Source organism: Doryrhamphus excisus, linkage group LG10 (genome assembly GCF_037039965.1).
Source record: "Doryrhamphus excisus strain RoL-2023G ecotype Guam linkage group LG10, RoL_Dexc_Guam_v1.1, whole genome shotgun sequence".
NCBI lineage: Eukaryota > Metazoa > Chordata > Actinopteri > Syngnathiformes > Syngnathidae > Doryrhamphus > Doryrhamphus excisus.
Window position 1 is genome coordinate 20,272,124 of NC_136366.1, and position 27,161 is coordinate 20,299,284.

The window sequence follows — 27,161 nt, forward strand, 5'->3', positions numbered from 1 at the left end:
ACTTTCACCCGGTTGTGTCTTCTGCCCTTGAAGACTTTTTTTTTTTAAATGAGCTCGCAAGTGCAACATGCTCTCGGTAATCCTTGGGTGTCACTCTCCTGCCTCGAACGACATCATCTGTACGCATCCTCTTGCCCCCTGCTGTCACCCATTCTTCATCTTTTCTCGTTTGCCACCGTCTCTTCACCGAAGCATCTCAGTCATGCGCTTTAAATCACAGTGTGACAGTATTGCAAGTGATGTATTATCCCCCTGAAATGCTTCTTAAAGCTCCTTTAGTACCAATGTTATTGCTATTATTATACAGGTTGCAAGCTTTTATGGCTTATCACATGGCTTATGCTGCAATTTAGTCCTCACAATCTTTAGGATTTTCCAATAAATAGCCTGTTCAGGTAATCCAGAATAAGATTTTACAGGTAATACTCATGAATACCCCTTTTCTATTGCAGCCTTACTCACTATTGACACTGTAATGATGGTAAAACCAGATACTGCTTTTAATAGTGATAGTTTTTCTGAGCGTTCTGGACCGATATCAAAATGTCACAGTTGCCACGAACGCCAGCATGTACATATGAAAAACAGTGATTATTGCAAGTGATAAAAAGATATCTGAATACAAAACAATTAAATACATGTATTTGTACGCTTGTGTCAGTTGGTTCTTCTGTTGCAGGCATGTGTTTGGCCAGCTATGTGGGGCGGGTTGAGCATGAACTGTGAACCAGGAAGTGCGGGAATCGGTGTGTGTGCTGCGCTCTGGTGGTGGAAGTGTGAAAAATAAAGTTGACTGGAAGCAGCCGTTCGCCATGTTCTTTTTTGGTATTGAAATCCTTAAGCAAAGATTGATTTAAGCTGCTTTTGTATCGATATAAGCAGACCAAATTGGCTGGCGGGAGATGAAAAGGGCATCGTAGTAACCGGATTATCATAATAACCGGGTATCGTACTAACGGAACTAATTATATCATAAAAGACTAGAAATTTGCCGGGAAATGAAAATAGTATCGTAATAAGTAGTAATTCGTTATAACCGATATCGATATAACGAGACTTTACTGTATATCAATCATTTTTTTAATCATGTGATTCATTTCATTTATTCATTTATCGTCCCAGGCCTTAGTGCCCACAAGATATTTTTTTCTGAACGAGAAATCTTGTCACATTTTAATTTTGCGAGATGTTGTGACACCCCTGCAAATAATATATTGTCAGATTTCGTCCCATATACTCTTATTATGTCTTCCGAATGGGTGATACAAGTGAAAAGGTGACTCTAGGGGTGTTATTTCATGTCCAGAGGGCTCTAATAGTGAAGGCCGTGATCAGGTTTTCTATGCTCTAACTGTGAAAACATTCCATTTATAAAGAAGGAATCCCATTTAGCGGAAATTCCCTTACCGCTGGAACCGATGAACCGCAATAAACGAGGAAATATTTACTGTACGTTGTTATCGTCAGAGGCTGCAATATACTGTTGTATAATGCAGTATGGATTTTCGGCCATGTTGCCCATCCCTACGAGAAAGTCATGTCGTATTTTGCTCTCTGTGTACATGAGACACTGCCATATGTCTGTGTCTTAGTACACTCAACAATATGTGGGCAACTGTGAGGGGAAATAATTGATTCCCATCTGTCCTCTCTTTATGTTTCTCAATCTACAGTGCATCCGGAAAGTATTCACAGCGCTTCACTTTTTCTACATTTTGTCATGTTACAGCCTCATTCCAAACTGAATTAAATTAATCTCTTACCTCAAAATTCTACACAAAATACTCCATTATGACAATGTGAAAAAAGGTTTTTTGACATGTTTTGAATTTATTAAAAATAGAAAACAAAAAAAATCACATTTACATAAGTATTCACAGCCTTTGCCATGAAGCTCAAAATTGAGCTCAGGCGCATCTTTTTTCCACTGATCATCCTTGAGATCTTTCTACAGCTTAATTGGAGTCCACCTGCAGTAAATTCAGTTGATTGGACATGATTTGGAAATATAATAACTGTCTATATAAGGTCCCACAGTTGACTGTGCATGTCAGAGCACAAACACCAAGCATGAAGTCAAAAGAACTGTCTGTAGACCTGCGAGACAGGATTGTCTTGAGGCACAAATCTGGGGAAGGATACAGAAACATTTCTGCTGCTTTGAAGGTCCCAATGAGCACAGTGACCTCCATTATTCCTAAATGGAAGACGTTTGGAACCAGCAGGACTCTTCCTAGAGCTGGCCGGCCTTCTAAACTGAGCGATCGGGGAAGAAGGGCCTTAGTCAGGGAGGTGACCAAGGCCCCGATGGTCACTCTGTCAGAGCTCCAGCGTTCCTCTGTGGAGAGAGGAGAGCCTTCCAGAAGGACAACCATCTCTGCAGCAATCCACCAATCAGGCCTGTATGGTAGAGTGGCCAGACGAAAGCCACTCCTTAGTAAAAGGAACATGGCAGGGTGTCTGGAATTTGCCAAAAAGCACCTGAATGACTCTCAGACCATGAGAAAGAAAATTCTCTGGTCTGATGAGACAAAGATTGAACTCTTTGGTGTGAATGCCAGGCGCCATGTTTGGAGGAAACCAGGCACTGCTCATCACCAGGCCAATACCATCCCTACAGTGAAGCATGGTGGTGGCAGCATCATGCTGTGGGGATGTTTTTCAGCAGCAGGAACTGGCAGACTAGTCAGGATAGAAGGAAAAATGAATGCAGCAATATATAGAGATATCCTGGATGAAAACCTGCTCCAGAGCGCTCTTGACCTCAGTAGACTGGTCATGTACCTTGACCATATAGACAGTAGACATTAGCACACAGCCAAGATCTCAAAAGATTGGCTTCAGAACCACTCTGTGAATGTCCTGGAGTGGCCCAGCCAGAGTCCAGACTTGAATCCGATCGAACATCTCTGGAGAGATCTGACAATGGCTGTGCACAGACGTCTCCCATCCAACCTGATGGAGCTTGAGACTTATTGCAAAGAAGAATGGGCAAAACTGCCTAAAGATAGGTGTGCTAAACTTGTGGGATCATATTCAAAAAGACTTGAGGCTGTAATTGCTGCCAAAGGTGGATCAACAAAGTATTAAGCAAAGGCTGTGAATACTTATGTAAATGTCATTTTTTTGTTTTCTATTTTTAATAAATTCAAAACATGTCAAAAAAACTTTTTTCACATTGTCATAATGGAGTATTTTGTGTAGAATTTTGAGGTAAGAGATGAATTTATTACTGTTTGGAATGAGGCTGTAACATGACAAAATGTAGAAAAAGTGAAGTGCTGTGAATACTTTCTGGATGCACTGTATGTTATTACATTTCACATGCTTCAGTTCGGCTCCCCTTGCAGGCTGTCTGAGATTTTTTTCCTACAAGAAAAGCAGCTTATGAGTTGGCATTATGATCATCTTTTGCCCTTGAAATGAATCAAAATTGTGGGATTAGCAGTGAAATTGGACTTCTCTCCAGTTCCACTGCAAAGACCTTTTAGAGTTAGACCATTGTGGGGCTTAGCATGACTTCTTCCTATGCGGCAATGAACCGTAACTCCACTTCACACCACAGGGATTCCGTCATAAGTTACAAAAGTAATGTGAGAAAAGAGAAATGAACGCACGTGTACACACACCATTCTTTCTGTGTTCTCCCTCACGTCTGTTTTCATTTCCTTTTGAGTATTGCTCAGCTGGGGTCGGAAAGTGCAAGGCAATGTCTGCGTGACCTTTTTAGCCGACTGCTGCTGATAGACCGGGGAGGAAAGGTTGTGGAATCCCTGCTGGCTAAAAACAGAACACCACAGAAGAAAATTAAATTGGTTAAATTCACACTGCAAACATCTGAGCTCAGTAGATCCCCGCCAATTTGCAATTCCCCCACATATTCACGGATGTCTTTTCTGTTTTAAATTGTATATCATCGTTGTTTTTTAATGGCAACTTAAATATGGAGTGGTTTGAGAGGGGGGAAAGAGTGCTGCAGCTATGAATCCATGAGAGGGCGCCGTCTCAAAAGACAGTTCATCAAGAACTTCATTATGTGGAGCTTGTGTAACTCCAATACTGTGTCCTGGATGCCAGGACAATGTTTTAAAATGTGATATGAATTTACAATGTGTTTAACAAGCGTCAGAGGGATATTATAGACTTTAGAGTATCAACAGTAGACATTTCATGGGGCTTTTTTATGGGCGGCTCTGGGGATCGGGCTGATCCGATATTGAAAATTTGTGACACCAGTTGTGGAGATGCCGAGTGAATTTATTTCTACCTTTCTACGTTCTTTAGTATTCAGCAGCAGAAAAGAGGTAAGTTTCAGGAAAGTATCAGTTCCACACTAGAAAATATGTTAGCTCAAAGATCTAAACAACCATGGGTGGGCAAACCTTTTTGACTCGCGGGCCGCTTTGCGTTAACAAAATTTAAAACAGAATGTATATTTAACACACACACACTATTTTACGCTTATAATTCCAAGAGTCCACATTGAATTATTTGTCTAATTTTATCTGTAATAGTGTCATACATTCGGCTGTATGTTCTCATGTCCCTTTTTTGAGGAGCACTTTAAACATCAGACCACAGCAAACTACCAAATTTAATTTTACAGTTTTGTTTTGCCTGAATAAGACATCCGACTTGCAAGTCATGTTGCCAGTTTGTATGTTAAAAGTTGAAATACTTGGAAAGCAACTGGCGGGCCGGCTTCAAATGCTTGGTGGCCCGCATGTGGCCCCCGGGCCGTAGTTTGCCCATCCCTGTAAACAACTATACCGATATCAACAACGCTACATATTTAACACCATGAACTTTAACCTTCGGTGCGTAACCTTCTGCATGCTAATAACTTCATAAGTGTTTTGCATTTTTGTTATGCTATGCTAAGAAATAATACACCACCAGACACAAGTAGTTGTCAGTATTTGAGCCTGAAATTTTACTCTGTGTTGGATTGGAAATGTCTGGCATCACACATCAGTAGGTTTTCTCTGCGTATTTTGATTATTATCATATTATATTAACCAGAACATTTGGGAATTTCTTCATCTCCCCAAATGTGTCGTATCCCTGTTGCACTGGATCCTTACTTCCCAGTTTGCTCTGTTTTGAAACATCAAACTTTGAGTTTTTGAGCGAACAAATGCAGAAAACACTAAACATTTAGCTGGGCTCCCCCGACCACCAACCCTTCCTCTTGTATTCTTTCATGAGATAGCAAAGGAAGAAAAATGAAACATGTTTTTGAAAGGCAAGGAAAGGAGAGTTACTGCTAAATATTTTTTTTCCATCTCTTGGAATAAGTGAGATGGATTTCCAAGCTGTGCTCAATGGTATGATTTTGTTCCCTGCTCATACAGCCGCAGTGTGAGCAGTGAAACAGATATTCAAAGAGTACATGTTGACAACAGCAACACCGCATCGCTGTAAATACTCTGAGGAGAAGTTAACTGTGACAAATGGCCAGTGGTGGTCTGACTGCTTTTTAATCAGCGTGTATGTGCTGGATCATCTAACTACTGTGGCTCACTGTAGTCACATCAACACATGACTGTTGCCAGATAGAAAAACAACGATAATCAAGTTTGTGACCAATTTAACCCCTTGAAGCAAGAGTAGTCTTCCAACTACAGTAAAGTCTCGTTATATCGATATTCTCGGGAGTCGGAAAAAATACCGATATAACCGGACTATCCATATATCCGATCCTGCGCCGAACTGCATTAAAAGTGGGCGGATCTTTGATATGGCATGTAATTTTCTCCTTGAGTTCATGGATTGCGTATCTAGCATGCTTTTGTACTACAATACATTTTGTACTACAGTAAATAAAAATAAACTTACGCTGTAGTGATTACCGGTTACCGGGACATAATTCACCCCGGAACTATCGATAGGGAAGGTGTTGCCACCCGGAGGGGTAGGCGCGAGGGACGGGTGTTTTCCGCTGTGTGTGCTGCACTCTGGTGGTGGAAGTGTGAAAAATAAAGTTGACTGGAAGCAGCCGTTCGCCGTGTTCTTTTTTGGTATTGAAATCCTTAAGCAAAGATTGATTTAAGCTGCTTTTGTATCGATATAAGCAGACCAAATTGGCTGGCGGGAGATGAAAAGGGCATCGTAGTAACCGGATTATCATAATAACTGGGTATCGTACTAACGGAGCTAATTATATCATAAAAGACTAGAAATTTGCCGGGAAATGAAAATAGTATCGTAATAAGTAGTAATTCGTTTTAACCGATATCGATATAACGAGACTTTACTGTATTTGCATTTTCCCCCACTGATTAAAAAAAACACTCAGCATTTATGTTTTGCCAGGGCACCGGGAAGCAACTGGCTTCATTAGAAATGTCAGTATGCCGGAATGAATACTTCATGAGCCACAGGGATCAGAATTTGGATGCCCGTGGCATCTGTAGGGCTCTGGGGAAGAAAAGAGAGAGATTTAGAGTTTTGGGAATGCATTAAAGCTGGATTGTAGCTATGGACACACAGTGGAACCCCAACAGAAGGGCCATTTGCACATGAAAATGAGTAAAAAGTGTCATATTGGTTTCTCATTTGCATGCCGATGGCTTCTTGGAGCCTGAAGGCGCAAATTGGTTGAAGTTTTTAAAGACTTAAACATCCACAACAGTAATGGTATGACCCAGGGAGAACCGAGCTTCCCTATGGAGAAAACTCATTTCGGCCACTTGTACCCACGGGCTTGTCATTTCAGTCACTACCCAGGCAGGACTTCATCCCCAACCTGGAGATGACCTCCATCCTTTTCTGGGCGAGATGCTGATTCTCATTCCCAACCGCTTCGCAGTCGGCCGCAAACTGATCCAGTAAGAGTGATGTGAATTAAACAGAGACCTGTTCCTGCGGCCACCAAATCAGATCCCCTCACCACCCTGGCAGTGCCTTGAAATTTGGAAACAAGCCTTGCTTAAGCTCTGACACGGCTCGTACAGAGAATGAACCGCCTGAATTAGGTGGTCCAGTACCCCGCACTCCCAGAGTATTCCCCACAGGATTCAGTTTTCCTCAAAAACACGTTTAATTTAAGATACTGCATTAGCGAGGATGTCAGGAAGCATAGGGAAACACTCCAATAACACTCCAGTAAGGTGCAATAACAACAATGGGGGTCAAAGCAAGCTTGCACTTGAGTGGACCAGACAGTGTGTATTCCTGCATCCTGCAAGCCCAAGTGTGCATCCTTCTTCTCCTAATCAGTGACATGCTCATTGATTACCTTGGCGACTGCTGTTCGATTCGTCTCTAGTGATGAATGAGCCGGAGCTTGTTTCCGCTCAGACGCTCCCATGCACTCATACCTCAGGATCAATACATTATTCTGATTTGTGGCCTTCTAATCTAAGACAAGATGAAATACCTGGGAAAAGAAGCTACACGGTATTATTATTGTGTGTGTGTATGTATGATGCACTTCTGGTGGTGGTGGTGGTGCGGGGGGGCTTGCCCTGCCCCATTTCAGCAAATTTCCTGCAGCTGAAATTGCCTAGTTTTCCACATGACTGCTTGGGTCCACAACACCGTGTGAGTTAGTGAAGGCAGGCAGCCACTCTGCAGCAAGCTGACAGAATTTGATTAATGAAGTCAAACAAAATGGGATAAAAAAAAGCCACTAATTTTGTGCACATCAAAATGGAAAAGTGAATTCCCATATTAAATCAAATTTGTGCTTCAAATGTAAATTATTATTTGAATAAATGTGCAATTACAGGGAAAACTCCAAAGTTAAATGCCCCAAAGGTTGTTTCTTGTGAGGATGAACTGACAAGAGCTCTGTACTGAAGTTTTGGACTATTCCGGCACTTTTCCCGACCACATATCTCCTCCACAATTCCAAATCTGTCTGCTGACACCTCTGGCTTGAATAACGTCTGGCGTCTTAGAAAAAAAAAAAAAACGAGTTCACAAGTTTTACGGCATTCTGACTTTCCCCGTTACATAGATTATTATATTTTTTTTAAGATGAAGTTTAATCACATGGCTGCACGGCGTATGAGTGGTTAGCGCGCAGACCTCACAAGCTAGAAGACCAGAGTTCAATTCCAACCTCGGCCATCTCTGTGTGGAGTTTGCATGTTCTCTTTGTGCATGTGTGGGTTTTCTCCGGTACTCCGGTTTTCCTCCCACATTCCAAAAACATGCTAGGTTAATTAGCGACTCCAAATTGTCCATAGGTATGAATGTGAGTATGAATGGTTGTTTGTCTATATGCGCCCTGTGATTGGCTGACGACCAGTCCAGGGTGTACCCCGCCTCTTGCCCGAAGACAGCTGGGATAGGCTCCTGCACCCCATGCAACCCTCGTGAGGATAAGCGGTAGAAAATGAATGAATGAACTTTAATCACCACTGTGACTCCCTAGGCCGTAGGGCACATTTGTTTGGTGGCAGCGTGCAAATGAAAGTGAAAGTAAAAATTACTATGTGGGAAAATCAACATTGGCTGCATCACAGTCTTGTAATGTTGTTTATTTCAAATGTTTGGAGACTGCCTCTAAAGAGCCATTCGACCGGACCTGATTTAAGCGAACTAGTCTGTTTGGATCTCCTGTGTTTTTGCATACTTTTTTTTTTTGCATGCTGTGCTCAGTGCAGCAGTATTATGTCCTGATTTGATCCACGTTTGTTTCGTCTGTGGTTAACTTTGTTACGCTTTATAGTTTTTTTTCGCACTGCCATATGCAGCATCTTTCCTGTGTGGGATGAAGTCCGTGCTGATGTTTCTGTGGCTTTTTAAGGACAATGTCATCACAAAACTTCACGGGGGATGCACTGCTTCAGGCGTAAAAGGAAGAAGCTCAGGGAAGGGTAGTAGCACGGCACTCTGCATACAGCTCCTTATTGGCTATTAATACTGACTGTGTGTAACTGATGTGCTACACTACTCTACGATGCATATAACATAGCTATATGTCCCACAGGTGTAGCTACCACAGTGGTACTTTGGTATCCTAGTCAGTACATTTGCTGAAAATTGCTTACAAGCTCAGGGAACTGCTGGCTACATGGTCTCTTGAATGGAATATGTTAAATAAGATGACTGATATCCAGGGCAGCGAGAGCCATCTGTGAGAGTAAATGAACATTAGCGCTCAGATTGGGTTGGTGTCATGGCTAAAACATGGCCCGGTGTAAATTAAAAAAAAAAAAAAGAAAAAAACAATAATGAGAACTGTATTTCATCTATCCCCACCTGCCTCAGACAGCAGTATCTTAATTGACCCCAAATGAGCAAATTAAAAATGACTGCGATAGCCAAGTGAATTGTCCACGCAAGGTCACATGTAGAGCCACACTCATATTGCTTTATGAGACATTTTCAAATGATTCATCGTCTGCTTTGTGGAGTCCATCCAGATGATTATATTTAGTAAAACATGGGTGTCCAAAGTGCCATTTGCCACCCACGGCTGTTCTTTTATTGACTCACGGCACACTATTATATTATAATTTAACAGCGAAACAAAGAATAAATTTAAAATATCCTGAAAAAAATCTAATCTAATTGTAATTTTATGAGAATAATAAATTAAAATATTAAAGAAAAAAAATATTTTTCTTAGTAATTTTTTTGAAAATTGGGTTGCAGAAAAGGTTAGAATGTTACAAGAATAAAGTCGAAACTTATGGGGATGGAGTCATAATTACAAGAAGAAAATGTATAGAAAAAACAGCAGAAAAAAATAAAAAAAACAGCTGTAGTTTCACAAAAATGACGGAATAATGTCATTTTAATAGCATAAAGTTGAAATATTAAAATATATATATATATTTTTAAATCTTAACATTATTGGAAACAAACAAAACAAAATAGAGTTGGGATTTTTGAAAAATTAGGTTGGGGAAAAATATATACTATTAGGGGAATAAAATAACAACAATACAGTAAAGTCTCGTTATATCGATATCGGTTAAAACAAATTACTACTTATTACGATACTATTTTCATTTCCCTGCAAATTTCTAGTCTTTTATGATATAATTAGTTCAGTTAGTACGATACCCGGTTATTATGATAATCCAGTTACTACGATGCCCTTTTCATCTCCCGCCAGCCAATTTGGTCTGCTTATATCGATACAAAAGCAGCTTAAATCAATCTTTGCTTAAGGATTTCAATACCAAAAAAGAACACGGCGAACGGCTGCTTCCAGTCAACTTTATTTTTCACACTTCCACCACCAGAGTGCAGCACACACAGCGGAAAACACCCGTCCCTCGCGCCTACCCCTCCGGGTGGCAACACTTAGTTCCGGGGTGAATTATGTCCCGGTAACCGGTAATCACTACAGCATAAGTTTATTTTTATTTACTGTAGTACAAATTTATTGTACTACAAAAGCATGCTAGATACGCAATCCATGAACTCAAGGAGAAAATTACATGCCATATCAAAGATCCGCCCACTTTTAATGCAGTTCGGCGCAGGATCGGATATATGGATAGTCCGGTTATATCGGTATTTTTTCCGACTCCCGAGAATATCGATATAACGAGACTTTACTGTATTTCAAAAAATATTAACAAAAAAGTGATTATAGTATTTGGAAAATAAAAAAAGACAGGAGAAAAAGAGCAAAGAAAGAAGTAGATACTATTCTATCTTTTTCACCGATATGACAAAGCTGAGCTGCTGTTTTAGGCATATCTTGACAAAATATCAAAGTGGCCCTAGCCCTCGTTTATTTTTTACTATATGGCCCTAACTGGAAAAACATTGGATCCTGTATTAAACCGAGCAAAATAAGAGAGAGCCATGTGGGTGGCCAACAACCAAAATACATCCGCAGCACTTCCATTCAGTGCAAGGCGTGATGTAATTAATCACACGGTGGAAGTGACAACGGCATGGGTATACACTCACTTAATTAGGTACGCTTGAATATAAGAGCTGAATCCAAACTTATGATAGTAATGCTCATTTTGCTCATTAATGAGCATTATTTGGCCCTCTGACTAAAATAAAGTGTGAACACTAACCGAACTGCACTCACAATGACAGTCTTGACTTTAGAGACCAGAGACGAAGACGAAGGGATAATGCCAGTTTTTAAATGAGATCCTTAAGCCAAATGAAGTCAATCAAGATGGTGAAATGATGGTAATTGGTATAATGATGTTCTTATTGATCCTCAACACCAGTTCCGTAGCGGCTTCAGAACGGTAGTCAGGTTGAATTATCTATTGTGGCGTTTTAGTCTATATATTTCAAAGGTGTTGCACAAGTAGCTTCACCCTCCACACACAGACACACACACCGGCTCTTTGCTGCGTGGTCAAGATGTATATCTATAAGCGTGTGTGTCATTATCATTGACACGCTCCAGTCCTCGCTCATGCACGTACTCACAAACACGCTCGTGCATTTCAAGTAGTCTTTCAAGTCGCTGACGTTTGGAATTCAAACAGCGATCGCCAATGTCTGCTGCACTTCGTCAAGGGACGCACAAACACAAACACAAACACACACACTTACAATCATCATTCAGGAGACAGCTAGCCTGTCCAGTGTGGGAGTGGCGCTATTGCAGACACCACAAGAATGCACACTCAGATGCGTTCCGACAAATGTCGGAGTGTCGGAATCGAATGTAGTTCTCCAACGTCCAATATGATTTTGAGTGTGTTACATCAGGGGTGCTCATTACGTCGATTGCGAGCTACCAGTAGATTGCCAAGGTAGTTTGGGTCAATCGCTTAAACGTCATACAACATCAGTCAGCTGACATTAAGCTCCCTTCCTGATTCGGTCTTGTTTTGTACACACCCGTTTCTTCAGCTATTATTTCATGATGAGTGGAAAATGGAATCTAATATGTTGCCTTGACTTTGGCTGCATTATCTTTTGTATAATCATTTTCAATTCTTGTATATCGTTAATGTTTGAACGTTCATAGCTATTTTGACTGACACATGACCAGTACTTATGTACACAACTACTGAGGAATTATGTGTAATTTTCCTGATTGTCATATTCATTCGTTCATTTTTTACCGCTTATCCTCACGAGGATCACGGGGGGTGATGGAGCCTATTCCGGCTGACTTTGGGCGAGAGGTTTCAGACCTATGGACCTATTTGCCAATTAACCAAAGACGCAGGTTTTTGGAACGTAGGGGGGAAACCCGGAGAAAACCCACGCATGTTTGGGGAGAACATGCAATCTCCACACAGAGATGCAGATACAGAGAACGTAGATCTTCACGATCTCCTGTGTGGCCAACATGTTAACTTTTGTATTCGCCAATTAACCTAGCATGTTTTTTGGAATGTGGGAGGAAACCGGAGTCCCCGGGGAAAAAAAACCCACACATTCACGGATAGAACATGCAAACTCCACACAGAGATGGCAGAGGGTAGGATTGAACTCTGGTCTTCTAGCTGTGAGGTCTGCATGCTAACCACTCCACCGCCGTGCAGCCTGATGCATGTTCAAATAAAACCATTACCATTACATACACTCACATTCATACCTATGGACAATTTGGAGTCACCAATTAACCTAGCATGTTTTTGGAATGTGGGAGGAAACTGGAGAACCCGAAGAAAACCCACGCATGCACGGGGAGAACATGAAAACTCCACACAGAGATGGCTGAGGGTGGGATTGAACTCTGGTCTCCTAGCTCTGCGCGCTAACCGCTTGTCCACCGTGCAGCCCATATACATTTTCTATGTTTATAATAGAAGGGAGATCTTGGGACTTGGTCATTAGCTTGCACACCCCTGTGCTACAGCCTGTCCTCATATTGCTTCGCCTGAGCTATCAACTGTGTGTGTGTGTGTGTGTGTGTGTGTGTGTGTGTGAGACTTAAACTGGCTGGCTGTCCATATTGTCATTTATTTTTTTCCATCTGCCCATCTGTCAACATACAGAAAAGAACAGAGGCGTGTTAACACATCTATTCTGGCAGCAACATCTGGTCCAATCCATTGCAGGTGCTTCTCTGTTTACGACATTCCGAGTTTTGACTTTTTGCGGTTACGCACACATAATTATGAATATTACACAAAAAGAAAAGGTACTAGTTATGGGTGCGCGGTAGAGTAATACATCTGCGGAGTAACACGTCGTCGCGCCACGACACTGACAAGAACATCTTTTCTGTTCTTTTTAGTTAACTACTTCAGTTTAACCGCCATTATAACTCCCACTCAGCCAGGCAGACTCGGTGCGTGAAAGTGGAATTGAAATTAGACATCGTAAGACGCTCAGTGGAGAAATCAAACCCTCTCCAAGCTGCTGGAACGCGGTGACCATCATGAGGGATAAAGATGATATTTTTGAACATGTGATAGGATCTGCTCCTGTGAAATGGACAGTGATAACAGCATAGTGTACTCCTTACCGAGACGTCCTCCTCCCAATAAGCCTGTCCCTACCTACTTGTAACGTAATGTGCAAGACAACCATAGGCATACAAGTAAGGAATTGTTCTTTTTTTAATCACTGTTTCATTTCATTCTTGTATTAAATCTTTTTAGGTCTACATTTCATGTCTTACATGTGTTCTGCATACAGAGTGAGCGAGTTAATGTAGGTATAATTTAGGTGTGAGATCTGATTTACATCAAAACTCGACTTGCATCACTTGTACGTGACCTGAGGACTTCCTGGATTCAGTCCTCTCCAGGAAACCTCATTTGTCCATTTCCAAAAAAAAAACAGCTTCTGAAAACAGGCTAAGGATTTTCACAGTCCAATCTGATTTGGCATAGTCGGGTAATCGTGTTTTGGGCTTTTGTTTTTGTTTTTTCGTAGAGATAATGGAGATCCTGACAAACAAACACATCACCTCAAACAAAACGACTAAAACACTCAGATGAACAAATAAACCTGGTAGCTGTGCAACAACAGTATCTTCATATATTTATTGACACAGAGAGCAAGCAAAATCCAAAAAGCATGGGAAAAACATGGCTGGAAAAACAACAACTTTCCAAAAATCTATTAGCATTTGTTAACTATTAACTCTGTCAGCAAGCCTTCACCATATCGCGTTCAAAGCAGAGGAAAATATTCCATTCCAAACATTTTCAAAATGCTGCCATACTTTGGACGATGTTTCAGTAGCCAGCGTTTCCAGCGTTCAAAGCTAGCGCTCACTTCAGCTCCTTTGGATTGTGCCACTGAAGCAAGTGATTTTATTAACGCTTGGTAAGTCAAAAAGATCCGCTGTGGCGACTCCGTAATCAGGAAAAAGCTCAAAGAACCAAACAAAAGTATACATCTTCAGTTAAACACACTTTCATTTTCAATTCTTTACTAAGTAGGGATGTCAATATTGTCCAACTCTCAATTTCCGATGCCGATATCAGCTGATACCGATATGTTTAACATGACATATATCCTGTGGAGACGCAACACATATGAGTTGTATACAGCTTTTTAAAGATATAGTTTTTCATCCATTCATTTTCTAATGATTATCCTCACAAGGGTCGCGGGGGTGCTGGAGCCTATCCCAGCTGTCTTCGGGCGAGAGGCGGGGTACACCCTGGACTGGTGGCCAGCCAATCACAGGGCACATATAGACAAACAACCATTCACACTCACATTCATACCTATGGACAATTTGGAGTCGCTAATTAACCTAGCATGTTTTTGGAATGTGGGAGGAAACCGGAGTACCCGGAGAAAACCCACGCATGCACGGGGAGAACATGCAAACTCCACACAGAGATGGCCGAGAGTGGAATTGAACTCGGGTCTCCTAGCTGTGAGGCTTGCTTGCTAACCACTCGTTTTTCATGATCAGAAAAAAATCTGATACCGATACCAACCAATATCACATTTTTATGCTGATATCGGGACGATAATTATCGGACATTATCGGCTATTTATAACAAAAAACAACACTTTCTTTGTAAAAAATGTAGCTGTGGGAACCCCAATGTAGTCATAGTGGTACAGTTTTGGTCACATGACATTTTTATTTGATTCACCTGCGAGCTTGATGGTCAGACTCCTCTGAAGCGAACCTCAGACTCTGGAAGCGCAAACCAGTCTCAGACACCCCGAGAAAACAGTAGCCTGCTTCTTTGCATTTCCATGTGTTGTTTAGAAAAACGCTGCACTCGAGTTCAAATAAATTCCAAAGTGCCTTGACTCGTTTTAAGATGAACAGTGTGTCATCCGATCAGTGTGTTAAAGAAACAGAGGGAATCCATGTGTATGACCACCAGGGTGTACTCAGGTGCCCAAATGTGATTGTCTCACTGTTTAAATGGCTTCCAAACTATGTCATCTAATTTAGTTTCTTGATCTCTCCCTCTCTTCATTTCCTTCTCTGGAATTCATAGTTTTTCAATTTCTGTCTCACACCCCCTTCCTCGTCTCCCACTTTCTCCCCCGTCATACTGTTCCGCCCTCGCCTGGCTAACACCAATTATACTGTGTCAAATCCATGCATGTCAGCTTCCAGATCCCTAATCATCTCCTCTCGCTTTCATCTGCAAATCCTTTGTTCCCCTCCCCTCCTCCCCCTTTCACTTTCTCCATAACCTCGCCTCTCTGCTCTGCTCGCCACCCCACCCCACCCCACCCGTCCGTCTGCTACGTGAAGCTCATCCTCCTCGTCCTTATCTTGTGTAACTACATCACATTTGCCTCATTTACCCATTTCCTTCATTTTCCTTTATTGATTTTCCTTTTTCAGTGCTTTAAGTTTCTCTGCAAAGACAAACTTTCTTCAGTAAATGTGCGGGAAGGTTTGGATTTGGATTTATTTATTTATTATTCTGCACACTGGATTAATATACAGTAAAGTCTCGTTATATCGATATTCTCGGGAGTCGGAAAAAATACTGATATAACCGGACTATCCATATATCCGATCCTGCGCCGAACTGCATTAAAAGTGGGCGGATCTTTGATATGGCATGTAATTTTCTCTTTGAGTTCATGGATTGCGTATCTAGCATGCTTTTGTACTACAATACATTTTGTACTACAGTAAATAAAAATAAACTTACGCTGTAGTGATTACCGGTTACCGGGACATAATTCACCCCGGAACTATCGATAGGAAAGGTGTTGCGTGTGCTGCGCTCTGGTGGTGGAATTGTGAAAAATAAAGTTGACTGGAAGCAGCCGTTCGCCGTGTTCTTTTTTGGTATTGAAATCCTTAAGCAAAGATTGATTTAAGCTGCTTTTGTATCGATATAAGCAGACCAAATTGGCTGGCGGGAGATGAAAAGGGCATCGTAGTAACCGGATTATCATAATAACCGGGTATCGTACTAACGGAACTAATTATATCATAAAAGACTAGAAATTTGCCGGGAAATGAAAATAGTATCGTAATAAGTAGTAATTTGTTTTAACCGATATCGATATAACGAGACTTTACTTTTCTTTTAAGGAGTTGTTGTTTTAAGGAGTTGTTCTGTCTTTGTTAGTACCGTTTGTGTTGAATTATTTGATTTCATAATTTCTTTTATACATCCATGTGCTCAGTGTACAATGGGAGTGATTTTGGTGTTAATGTAGGCACAAGTCAACTTAAATTGCCGTACTGCGGGTCCTATTGTGGTGCCTTTTCCAGATATGACTTTCTTCGGGTTACCCACTGTCTAAAGTCTTGCAGTTAGGAGTTGTAGCGCCACCTGTTGCAGCATCGGCAGCCTCCCTTTTCATATACTGATGTAGAATTTCATCCTAAATGTGGGTGTTCCACAATAGAGGGAAACACTTTTTGGGAAAAAAGAGCTGCCGTCCACCCAAGACTGATGGTAAAAATGTATTTATAATTACTGACAATGCATAATGTGCTAGTTAAAAAGGTCGGGTTCACAAGTGACGCTGCAGCCATGCAAAAAGCACATATGGGATGTGGATTATGTTATGACTGTCAGAGCAGAGAAGGGGGGGTGCATCGCTAAGAGAGGGAGAGCGAGCTGGAGAGAGGGTAAGGGCGGTAGGGGGAGGGGTTTGTTTATCTCTGTTGTGTTTTCTGACGGTAACAGCGCCTCCGGAGCCCACCGGTGGGGTGGGTATTAGACAAAAAGCGCGGGGGGCGACGGGGAGCGATGGAGGTCCATTGGCGATATGAACGACAAAGTGGCACGAGAGGCATGGACGGACGTACGGACGGATAGAGGCAGCGTGTGTGTCAGCCGCTTAAACAATGAACGTGCTGTGGTCGCTGCCGGCAACGCATCGTCACGGCAACCGGAGCCAGAGGGGTGCGCACTAAGCGGGAATGTGGAAGTAGGAGAGAGCGAGGGGGAGATTGTGAGAGCGCTCGCTCTCAAGAGATAGATTCTTCCTGTTTGTTTTTTGTGTGTGTGTAATTTTTGATGGCATGCATTTGTGTTAGCGGCCAGCTGATTGACACCATGATCTTCTGTAACCATCTAGGTGAATACAAGAAGGATGAGCTGCTGGAGGCAGCGAGGTGAGTACCAGACGCTCTTTTGTTTTCCTTCCATTCTCCTCCTCTCCGCCTCCCCCTGCTTCCTCCAACTTTGTGGCATCCATGCATGATGTCTCCTCTCCTCCTCACATCCCTTCATGGCCGTCTTGCATCCTCGTGTCCTCCCTTCCTCCACAGCTTCTTTTTATTGCTTCCTCTTTTCAGTCATCCCTGATTCCACACCTTTTCCCTCTCCCTGCTATTGCTACGCTATTCCTTCCTTGTTGTTTGTTCTCTTCATTTCATTCATTCACCGTTTGCCTGATGCCCTGTCATCGCTTCCTTTTCTGTTGCACGCCACGCTTAGCTTTTACCATTAATGTTCATCCATAAAGGAATGTGATGGAGTGTTAGGGCTTCACGGAAAACACATTATTCGAACGATTAACCAGACAGGTGTGCATTTGAATGCAATTCCGTTGCCACTATTCAACTTAAACTACGCCATAAACACTCAAATTAGCGTAAATAATAGTCTAGCCTAGTCTAAAAAGCCCAGGTCTCACAGTAGGAAGTGTGTTGTTTCAGTGTTGGCTGTGTGGATTAGTAGATGGGTTGTGCTTCCAGATGTTGGCCAAGAAGAAGCATGTGGCCGTTTAGGAAGGAGATGCTTGCTTACATAGGAACTGAGGATGATTCAGAAATACAATGTATGCCCGCATATTTCTGATTCAGCATTTGCAAACCCGCAAACTCCCTGGTTTTTGATCAAAACGTTACAGTCGGCCCCCGTTTTATAGCAGTGAAATTGGTTCCATACATGATCATGATAAATTAATTCCCTTGTTAATAAATTGAATATTTTGTAGTTGGAGCATAGAAAACATGTTTATAACTTTCTAAATGTGCTTGTAGACATAAAATAACACTACTTTAGTCACCTTTCCCCTCCTATTATTATTAATTGTTTACATCACACAACCCGTATGCTGCAGGGATTTGAAATGGCCACTCGCTAGCCAGTTAGCCAATGTTGAAAAAAACTCTAACTTAAATATTTCAACTACAAACACAAAATCCAAAAGCCGCAAACTTTCTATTGAAATGTTGAATATATGGAGTAAAACATTCAAAATAATAAGAAAAACAAATGAGTTTTATGCCCGCCTTACATTTGCATAAGGGCACATATGGCATGTTTGGCCACACGTGTTGTTGTTGCAGGAAGTGTATGTGGGTTGTGTCTGTGTCTCTGTGTGTGTGTGCGTGTTTCCACCTCTTGCACATCTCATGTCAGATTGAGTGTGGGTGGGTGAGCTCTCTCCTCTCTCCCAGTCAGGCACACACACACACAATCACACACAGCTGTACCTCGGTGTATGATGAGGTCAGCAGGCTGTTCCAGAGTGACCTCTGAACTCAGTGTGTCGTTCTCACAGCTGAGCCACTGACAAGCCTCACTAATATATTTCTAAACGTTTTTTTTTTTTTTTAAGAGGATCTATTCCTCCTTTTAATAGTGTTTAGCACCATAACTCCCACACATGGCTTATAGCACTTTTTCAGCCTGCAAGCTACTTTTAAAATGCCCAATTCCCAAAGTTCTACCTCCTACTATAAATATACAGAATATGTACATATATTTATTAGTGTTTATGTTTATTTGGCTAACCCATCAACTATGAATCTCATAATGAATTGCAATGCAATTATACTGTAGCATGGGATAATTTTGTTAAATTTAATCAATAAAAAATATTGACACATGACATCAGGACATTGAGAGTCAGAATTGAATTAAAGTTCAGAAGCAAGTCTTAATGGAAGACCGTAACTTAGGGTGGTAGGCCTAAGTTACGGTAAAGTTCAGAAATAAGTTATGGTCCACCATAAACACTTCCCCTATGAATCTCATACTGATTTGTGTTGCAATCAGGGCTTTGGATTATTTTATTAAATTTAATGAAAACCATACACAGACATGTGACATTGGGACATTGAGAGTCAGAATTGAAAGATATAAAGTTCGGAAGCAAGTCTTTACGGAAGACCGTAACTTAGGCGTTTAGGCCAGGTCAAGGCTATCTTGTTTGTAATGGTCCAATGTCAGCTTTGCGCAGTGGCAGTATCGTAGCCTATGAGGTTTATCCGAGGCGTGATTATTGCTAGTTGAAAACTTTACCCAATACCCTGCCTTGACAACTTGAAAAATAGTTGGCTATGGCAATTTTTGTCAGTCTCTAAGGAGACTACTTATACTGTAAATGAAAATAAGTGTATGAAGGCTGTTTGGTTGATGAAGCTGTCATCTAAGAGTCTCATGATGCATTGTGGCATAATAATAATGCCTAAATATTTACATTTATTGATGCAATAAAGGTTGATGGTTGGAAAGGTGGAGGCATACAGGAAATGTGAGATTTGGTTTTATATGGCGAAATAGCAAGCAAGAGAAGGACAAAAAAGGGATAAGGTTGATCGAGTGATCGTTTTCTTTTGGTCTGGCAGCTTCTTTTTTTTGATAGCTGACTCGGGAATGCGGGTTAGATTGTTTGCTGCCATGGCAACACTTCCCTCTGGTTATCCAGTGCCGGGGCAGTAAGCCCACAAACCTGGAAACCCATCAGAAACACGGACATTATCTTAATTCTTCTATAGCAAGCCTTGTCTTCTTTAGCAAAACACATACAAATCATGTCAGTCTGCAAATGAAAATTCTTCCCTTCAGTCCTTCAGGCTACTTATCGCCATGCACCCCCCCCTCACTTCCATCTACACCCTCCCGCTGAGGAACAGCACTAATCCTCCGTGGTGGCGCAGATGCTCTCTCTCGCTCTTAATTCGTGTGTATGTACATCCGCAGGAGTGGGAACGAGGAGAAGCTAATGGCCCTGCTTACGCCGCTTAATGTCAACTGCCACGCGAGTGACGGCCGCAAGGTAAGAACAAATCTTTGCCGCGTGCAAAGAAAACACAGTGAAGCAGACACGGCACACAAGTACAATCTCAACCTCAGGAAAGTCATTAGGGTGATCCAGTCATCCACATTAGAGGGCTTGGTTTGTATCTAATTATACAATCACCAATAGACATTAGCAGCCTTTTTGGCTACCAGGCATCATAATGAAAAGATATAACCAGAATAAACTATGGCTTGATAAATGATCACTCACAGTGGTTTATTTGTCCTATCCCATCATCTAATCATCATCATTGCCATCATTGTGGCATAATCATATTGTAGCATTGGAGAATTTTGTTAAATTAAATGAAAACACAGTCACGTGACATTGAGAGCGTCAGAACTGAAATCATGTAACGTTCAGACATAAGTTATGGTCCACCATAAACACTTCACCTATTAATTTTCACCTTTGGATAATTGTATTAAATTTCATGAAAACCATACACAGACACGTGACATTGGGACATTGAGAGTCAGAATTGTTCGGGAGCAAGTCTTTACTGAAGACCGTAACTTAGGTGTTTATGCCAGGTCAAGGCTATCTTGTTTGTAATGGTCCAATGTCAGCTTTGCGCAGTGGCAGTATCGTAGCCTATGAGGTTTACCCGAGGCGCGATTATTGCTAGTTGAAAACTTTACCCAATACCCCGCCTTGACAACTTGAAAAATAGTTGGCTATGGCAATTTTTGGCAGTCTCTAAGGAGACTACTTACACTGTGAATGCAAAAAAGCAGATGAAGGATGTTTGGTTGATGAAGGTGTCATCTAAGAAACTGAGAATTCTTTATGGCATGTTGGTACTCTAGGATTCAAGAATTTTGTTAAATTCAAGAAGACACAGACACGTGACACTGGGATATTGAGAGCTTCAGAACTGAAATCACACAGAGTTCAGAAATAAGTTATGGTCCACCATAAACACTTCACCTATGAATGTTATCATGATTTGTGTCACAAACAGTGCTTTGGATAATTGTATTAAATTTAATGAAAACCATATACACAAACGTGACATTGGGACATTGAGAGTCAGAATTGAAAGATACAAAGTTTGGAAGCAAGTCTTTGTGGAAGACCGTAACTTAGGGATTTAGGCCAGGTCAAGGCTATCTTGTTTGTAATAGTCCAATGTCAGCTTTGCGCAGTGGCAGTATCGTAGCCTATGAGGTTTATCCGAGGCGCGATTATTGCTAGTTGAAAACTTTACCCAATACCCCGCCTTGACAACTTGAAAAATAGTTGGCTATGGCAATTTTTGGCAGTCTCTAAGGAGACTACTTACACTGTAAATGCAAATAAGTGTATGAATGATGTTTCGGTGACTAAGCTGTCATCTAAGAGTCTGATAATGCATTGTGGCATAATGATACTGTAGCATTGCACAATTTTGTGAAATTCAATGAAGACACAGACACGTGACATTGAGTGTCTGAACAATAAGTTATGGTCCACCAGTGGCAGTATCGTAGCCTATGAGGTTTACCCGAGGCGCGATTATTGCTAGTTGAAAACTTTACCCAATACCCCGCCTTGACAACTTGAAAAATAGTTGGCTATGGCAATTTTTGGCAGTCTCTAAGGAGACTACTTGCACTGTAAATGCAAATAAGTGTATGAAGGATATTTGGGTGACAAAGCTGTCATCTAAGAGTCTGATAATGCATTGTGGCATAATGATACTGTTGTATTTGATAATTTTGTAAAATTCAATGAAGACACAGACACATGACATTGGGATATTGAGAGCTTCCGAACTGAAATCACGTAAAGTTCAGAAATTCGTTTTGGTCCACCATAAAAACTTCACCTATGAATCTCATACTGATTTGTGTCTCAATCAGGGCTTTGCATAATTTTATTAAATTTAATGAAAACCACACACAGACATGTGACATTGGGACATTGAGAGTCAGAATTGAAAGATATAAAGTTCGGAAACCTTCATGGAAAGACCGTAACTTAGGCGTTTAGGCCAGGTCAAGGCTATCTTGTTTGTAATGGTCCAATGTCAGCTTTGCGCAGTGGCAGTATCGTAGCCTATGAGGTTTATCCGAGGCGCGATTATTGCTAGTTGAAAACTTTACCCAATACCCCGCCTTGTCAACTTGAAAAATAGTTGGCTATGGCAATTTTTGGCAGTCTCTAAGGAGACTACTTACACTGTAAATGCAAATAAGTGTATGAAGGATGTTTGGGTGACAAAGCTGTCATCTAAGAATCCGATAATGCATTATGGCGCAATGACACTGTTGTATTTGAGAATTTTGTTAAATTCAATGAAGACACATAGACATGGAATTAGGATATTGAGAGGTTCAGAACTGAAATTACGTAAAGTTCAGAATAAGTTTTGGTCCACCAAAAACACTTCCCCTATGAATCTCATACTGATTTGTGTCGCAATCAGGGCTTTGGATTATTTTATTAGATTTAATGAAAACCATACACAGACACGTGACATTGGGACATTGAGAGTCAGAATTGTTTGGGAGCAAGTCTTTATTGAAGACCGTAACTTAGGCGTTTATGCCAGGTCAAGGCTATCTTGTTTGTAATGGTCCAATGTCAGCTTTGCGCAGTGGCAGTATCGTAGCCTATGAGGTTAATCCGAGGCGTGATTATTGCTAGTTGAAAACTTTACCCAATACCCTGCCTTGACAACTTGAAAAATAGTTGGCTATGGCAATTCTTGGCAGTCTCTAAGGAGACTACTTATACTGTAAATGCAAATAAGTGTATGAAGAATGTTTGGGTGACAAAGCTGTCATCTAAGAATCTGATAATGCATTGTGGCATAATGATACTGTAGCATTGCACAATTTTGTGAAATTAAATGAAGACACAGACACGTGACATTGAGTGTCTGAACAGAAATAATGTTATTTTAAGAAATAAGTTATGGTCCACCATAAACACTTCCCCTATGAATTTCATACTGATATGTGTCTCAATCTGGGCTTTGGATAATTTTATTAAATTTAATGAAAACCATACACAGACATGTGACATTGGGACATTGAGAGTCAGAATTGAAAGATATAAAGTTCGGAAGCAAGTCTTTACTGAAGACCGTAACTTAGGCGTTTAGGCCAGGTCAAGGCTATCTTGTTTGTAATGGTCCAATGTCAGCTTTGCGCAGTGGCAGTATCGTAGCCTATGAGGTTTATCCGAGGCGTGATTATTGCTAGTTGAAAACTTTACCCAATACCCCGCCGTGACAACTTGAAAAATAGTTGGCTATGGCAATTTTTGGCAGTCTCCAAGGAGACTACTTATACTGTAAATGCAAATAAGTGTATGAAGGATATTTGGGTGACAAAGCTGTCATCTACCAATCTGGTAATGCATTGTGGCGTAATGACACTGTTGTATTTGATAATTTTGTAAAATTCAATGAAGACACAGACACATGACATTGGGATATTGAGAGCTTCCGAACTGAAATCACGTAAAGTTCAGAAATTCGTTTTGGTCCACCATAAACACTTCACCTATGAATCTCATACTGATTTGTGTCTCAATCAGGGCTTTGCATAATTTTATTAAATTTAATGAAAACCACACACAGACACGTGACATTGGGACATTGAGAGTCAGAATTGAAAGATATAAAGTTCGGAAACCTTCATGGAAAGACCGTAACTTAGGCGTTTAGGCCAGGTCAATGCTATCTTGTTTGTAATGGTCCAATGTCAGCTTTGCGCAGTGGCAGTATCGTAGCCTATGAGGTTTACCCGAGGCGTGATTATTGCTAGTTGAAAACTTTACCCAATACCCCGCCTTGACAACTTGAAAAATAGTTGGCTATGGCAATTTTTGGCAGTCTCTAAGGAGACTACTTACACTGTAAATGCAAAAAAGCAGATGAAGGATGTTTGGTTGATGAAGGTGTCATCTAAGAAACTGAGAATTCTTTATGGCATGTTGGTACTCTAGGATTCAAGAATTTTGTTAAATTCAAGAAGACACAGACACGTGACACTGGGATATTGAGAGCTTCAGAACTGAAATCACATAGAGTTCAGAAATAAGTTATGGTCCACAATAAACACTTCACCTATGAATGTTATCATGATTTGTGTCACAAACAGTGCTTTGGATAATTGTATTAAATTTATTGAAAACCATACACAGACACGTGACATTGGGACATTGAGAGTCAGAATTGAAAGATATAAAGTTCGGAAGCAAGTCTTTACGGAAGACCGTAACTTAGGCGTTTAGGCCAGGTCAAGGCTATCTTGTTTGTAATGGTCCAATGTCAGCTTTGCGCAGTGGCAGTATCGTAGCCTATGAGGTTTACCTGAGGTGTGATTATTGCTAGTTGAAAACTTTACCCAATACCCCGCCTTGACAACTTGAAAAATAGTTGGCTATGGCAATTTTTGGCAGTCTCTAAGGAGACTACTTGCACTGTAAATGCAAATAAGTGTATGAAGGATATTTGGGTGACAAAGCTGTCATCTAAGAGTCTGATAATGCATTGTGGCATAATGATACTGTTGTATTTGATAATTTTGTAAAATTCAATGAAGACACAGACACATGACATTGGGATATTGAGAGCTTCCGAACTGAAATCACGTAAAGTTCAGAAATTCGTTTTGGTCCACCATAAAAACTTCACCTATGAATCTCATACTGATTTGTGTCTCAATCAGGGCTTTGCATAATTTTATTAAATTTAATGAAAACCACACACAGACACGTGACATTGGGACATTGAGAGTCAGAATTGAAAGATATAAAGTTCGGAAACCTTCATGGAAAGACCGTAACTTAGGCGTTTAGGCCAGGTCAAGGCTATCTTGTTTGTAATGGTCCAATGTCAGCTTTGCGCAGTGGCAGTATCGTAGCCTATGAGGTTTATCCGAGGCGCGATTATTGCTAGTTGAAAACTTTACCCAATACTCCGCCTTGTCAACTTGAAAAATAGTTGGCTATGGCAATTTTTGGCAGTCTCTAAGGAGACTACTTACACTGTAAATGCAAATAAGTGTATGAAGGATGTTTGGGTGACAAAGCTGTCATCTAAGAATCCGATAATGCATTATGGCGCAATGACACTGTTGTATTTGAGAATTTTGTTAAATTCAATGAAGACACATAGACATGGAATTAGGATATTGAGAGGTTCAGAACTGAAATTACGTAAAGTTCAGAATAAGTTTTGGTCCACCAAAAACACTTCCCCTATGAATCTCATACTGATTTGTGTCGCAATCAGGGCTTTGGATTATTTTATTAGATTTAATGAAAACCATACACAGACACGTGACATTGGGACATTGAGAGTCAGAATTGTTTGGGAGCAAGTCTTTATTGAAGACCGTAACTTAGGCGTTTATGCCAGGTCAAGGCTATCTTGTTTGTAATGGTCCAATGTCAGCTTTGCGCAGTGGCAGTATCGTAGCCTATGAGGTTTATCCGAGGCGCGATTATTGCTAGTTGAAAACTTTACCCAATACCCTGCCTTGACAACTTGAAAAATAGTTGGCTATGGCAATTTCTGGCAGTCTCTAAGGAGACTACTTATACTGTAAATGCAAATAAGTGTATGAAGAATGTTTGGGTGACAAAGCTGTCATCTAAGAATCTGATAATGCATTGTGGCATAATGATACTGTAGCATTGCACAATTTTGTGAAATTAAATGAAGACACAGACACGTGACATTGAGTGTCTGAACAGAAATAATGTTATTTTAAGAAATAAGTTATGGTCCACCATAAACACTTCCCCTATGAATTTCATACTGATATGTGTCTCAATCTGGGCTTTGGATAATTTTATTAAATTTAATGAAAACCATACACAGACATGTGACATTGGGACATTGAGAGTCAGAATTGAAAGATATAAAGTTCGGAAGCAAGTCTTTACGGAAGACCGTAACTTAGGCGTTTAGGCCAGGTCAAGGCTATCTTGTTTGTAATGGTCCAATGTCAGCTTTGCGCAGTGGCAGTATCGTAGCCTATGAGGTTTATCCGAGGCGTGATTATTGCTAGTTGAAAACTTTACCCAATACCCCGCCGTGACAACTTGAAAAATAGTTGGCTATGGCAATTTTTGGCAGTCTCCAAGGAGACTACTTATACTGTAAATGCAAATAAGTGTATGAAGGATATTTGGGTGACAAAGCTGTCATCTACCAATCTGGTAATGCATTGTGGCGTAATGACACTGTTGTATTTGATAATTTTGTAAAATTCAATGAAGACACAGACACATGACATTGGGATATTGAGAGCTTCCGAACTGAAATCACGTAAAGTTCAGAAATTCGTTTTGGTCCACCATAAACACTTCACCTATGAATCTCATACTGATTTGTGTCTCAATCAGGGCTTTGCATAATTTTATTAAATTTAATGAAAACCACACACAGACACGTGACATTGGGACATTGAGAGTCAGAATTGAAAGATATAAAGTTCGGAAACCTTCATGGAAAGACCGTAACTTAGGCGTTTAGGCCAGGTCAATGCTATCTTGTTTGTAATGGTCCAATGTCAGCTTTGCGCAGTGGCAGTATCGTAGCCTATGAGGTTTACCCGAGGCGTGATTATTGCTAGTTGAAAACTTTACCCAATACCCCGCCTTGACAACTTGAAAAATAGTTGGCTATGGCAATTTTTGGCAGTCTCTAAGGAGACTACTTACACTGTAAATGCAAATAAGTGTATGAAGGATGTTTGGGTGACAAAGCTGTCATCTAAGAATCTGATGATTCATTGTGGCATAATGATACTGTAGCATTGCACAATTTTGTGAAATTAAATGAAGACACAGACACGTGACATTGAGTGTCTGAACAG

At 40.8% G+C, this 27,161-nt stretch overlaps 1 protein-coding gene and 13 non-coding genes across 15 annotated transcripts in view; all 14 read left to right on the forward strand.

Annotated features, from left to right (window-relative positions):
- LOC131104292 (poly [ADP-ribose] polymerase tankyrase-1) overlaps positions 1–27,161 on the forward strand; it is an 82,059-nt gene that overhangs the window by 16,071 nt on the left and 38,827 nt on the right. Inside the window, exons 1-3 of one of the 2 annotated variants that reach the window (XM_058051324.2) lie at positions 16,977–17,207; positions 17,383–17,419; positions 20,241–20,316. In XM_058051324.2, the coding sequence (XP_057907307.2) occupies positions 17,150–17,207; positions 17,383–17,419; positions 20,241–20,316 (171 nt within the window). In that variant the 5' untranslated portion in view covers positions 16,977–17,149. Of the gene's footprint in view, positions 1–16,976; positions 17,208–17,382; positions 17,420–20,240; positions 20,317–27,161 lie in introns of those variants that run through there. The other variant, XM_058051319.2, reaches the window with a different exon arrangement.
- On the forward strand, positions 19,486–19,626 carry LOC131124168 (U4 spliceosomal RNA). Its single transcript, XR_009128827.2, has one exon. It is a non-coding gene; the product is annotated as a U4 spliceosomal RNA (small nuclear RNA).
- Positions 20,908–21,048, forward strand: LOC131124157 (U4 spliceosomal RNA). The gene has a single exon (XR_009128816.2). It is a non-coding gene; the product is annotated as a U4 spliceosomal RNA (small nuclear RNA).
- LOC131124167 (U4 spliceosomal RNA) lies at positions 21,477–21,617 on the forward strand. Its single transcript, XR_009128826.2, has one exon. It is a non-coding gene; the product is annotated as a U4 spliceosomal RNA (small nuclear RNA).
- Positions 21,790–21,927, forward strand: LOC144901213 (U4 spliceosomal RNA). Its single transcript, XR_013629360.1, has one exon. It is a non-coding gene; the product is annotated as a U4 spliceosomal RNA (small nuclear RNA).
- Positions 22,354–22,494, forward strand: LOC131124166 (U4 spliceosomal RNA). Its single transcript, XR_009128825.2, has one exon. It is a non-coding gene; the product is annotated as a U4 spliceosomal RNA (small nuclear RNA).
- Positions 22,911–23,051, forward strand: LOC144901211 (U4 spliceosomal RNA). The gene has a single exon (XR_013629358.1). It is a non-coding gene; the product is annotated as a U4 spliceosomal RNA (small nuclear RNA).
- Positions 23,471–23,611, forward strand: LOC144901209 (U4 spliceosomal RNA). The gene has a single exon (XR_013629356.1). It is a non-coding gene; the product is annotated as a U4 spliceosomal RNA (small nuclear RNA).
- Positions 24,038–24,178, forward strand: LOC131124169 (U4 spliceosomal RNA). Its single transcript, XR_009128828.2, has one exon. It is a non-coding gene; the product is annotated as a U4 spliceosomal RNA (small nuclear RNA).
- On the forward strand, positions 24,607–24,747 carry LOC144901212 (U4 spliceosomal RNA). Its single transcript, XR_013629359.1, has one exon. It is a non-coding gene; the product is annotated as a U4 spliceosomal RNA (small nuclear RNA).
- On the forward strand, positions 25,174–25,314 carry LOC144901202 (U4 spliceosomal RNA). Its single transcript, XR_013629350.1, has one exon. It is a non-coding gene; the product is annotated as a U4 spliceosomal RNA (small nuclear RNA).
- LOC144901205 (U4 spliceosomal RNA) lies at positions 25,731–25,871 on the forward strand. The gene has a single exon (XR_013629352.1). It is a non-coding gene; the product is annotated as a U4 spliceosomal RNA (small nuclear RNA).
- On the forward strand, positions 26,291–26,431 carry LOC144901210 (U4 spliceosomal RNA). Its single transcript, XR_013629357.1, has one exon. It is a non-coding gene; the product is annotated as a U4 spliceosomal RNA (small nuclear RNA).
- LOC144901206 (U4 spliceosomal RNA) lies at positions 26,858–26,998 on the forward strand. Its single transcript, XR_013629353.1, has one exon. It is a non-coding gene; the product is annotated as a U4 spliceosomal RNA (small nuclear RNA).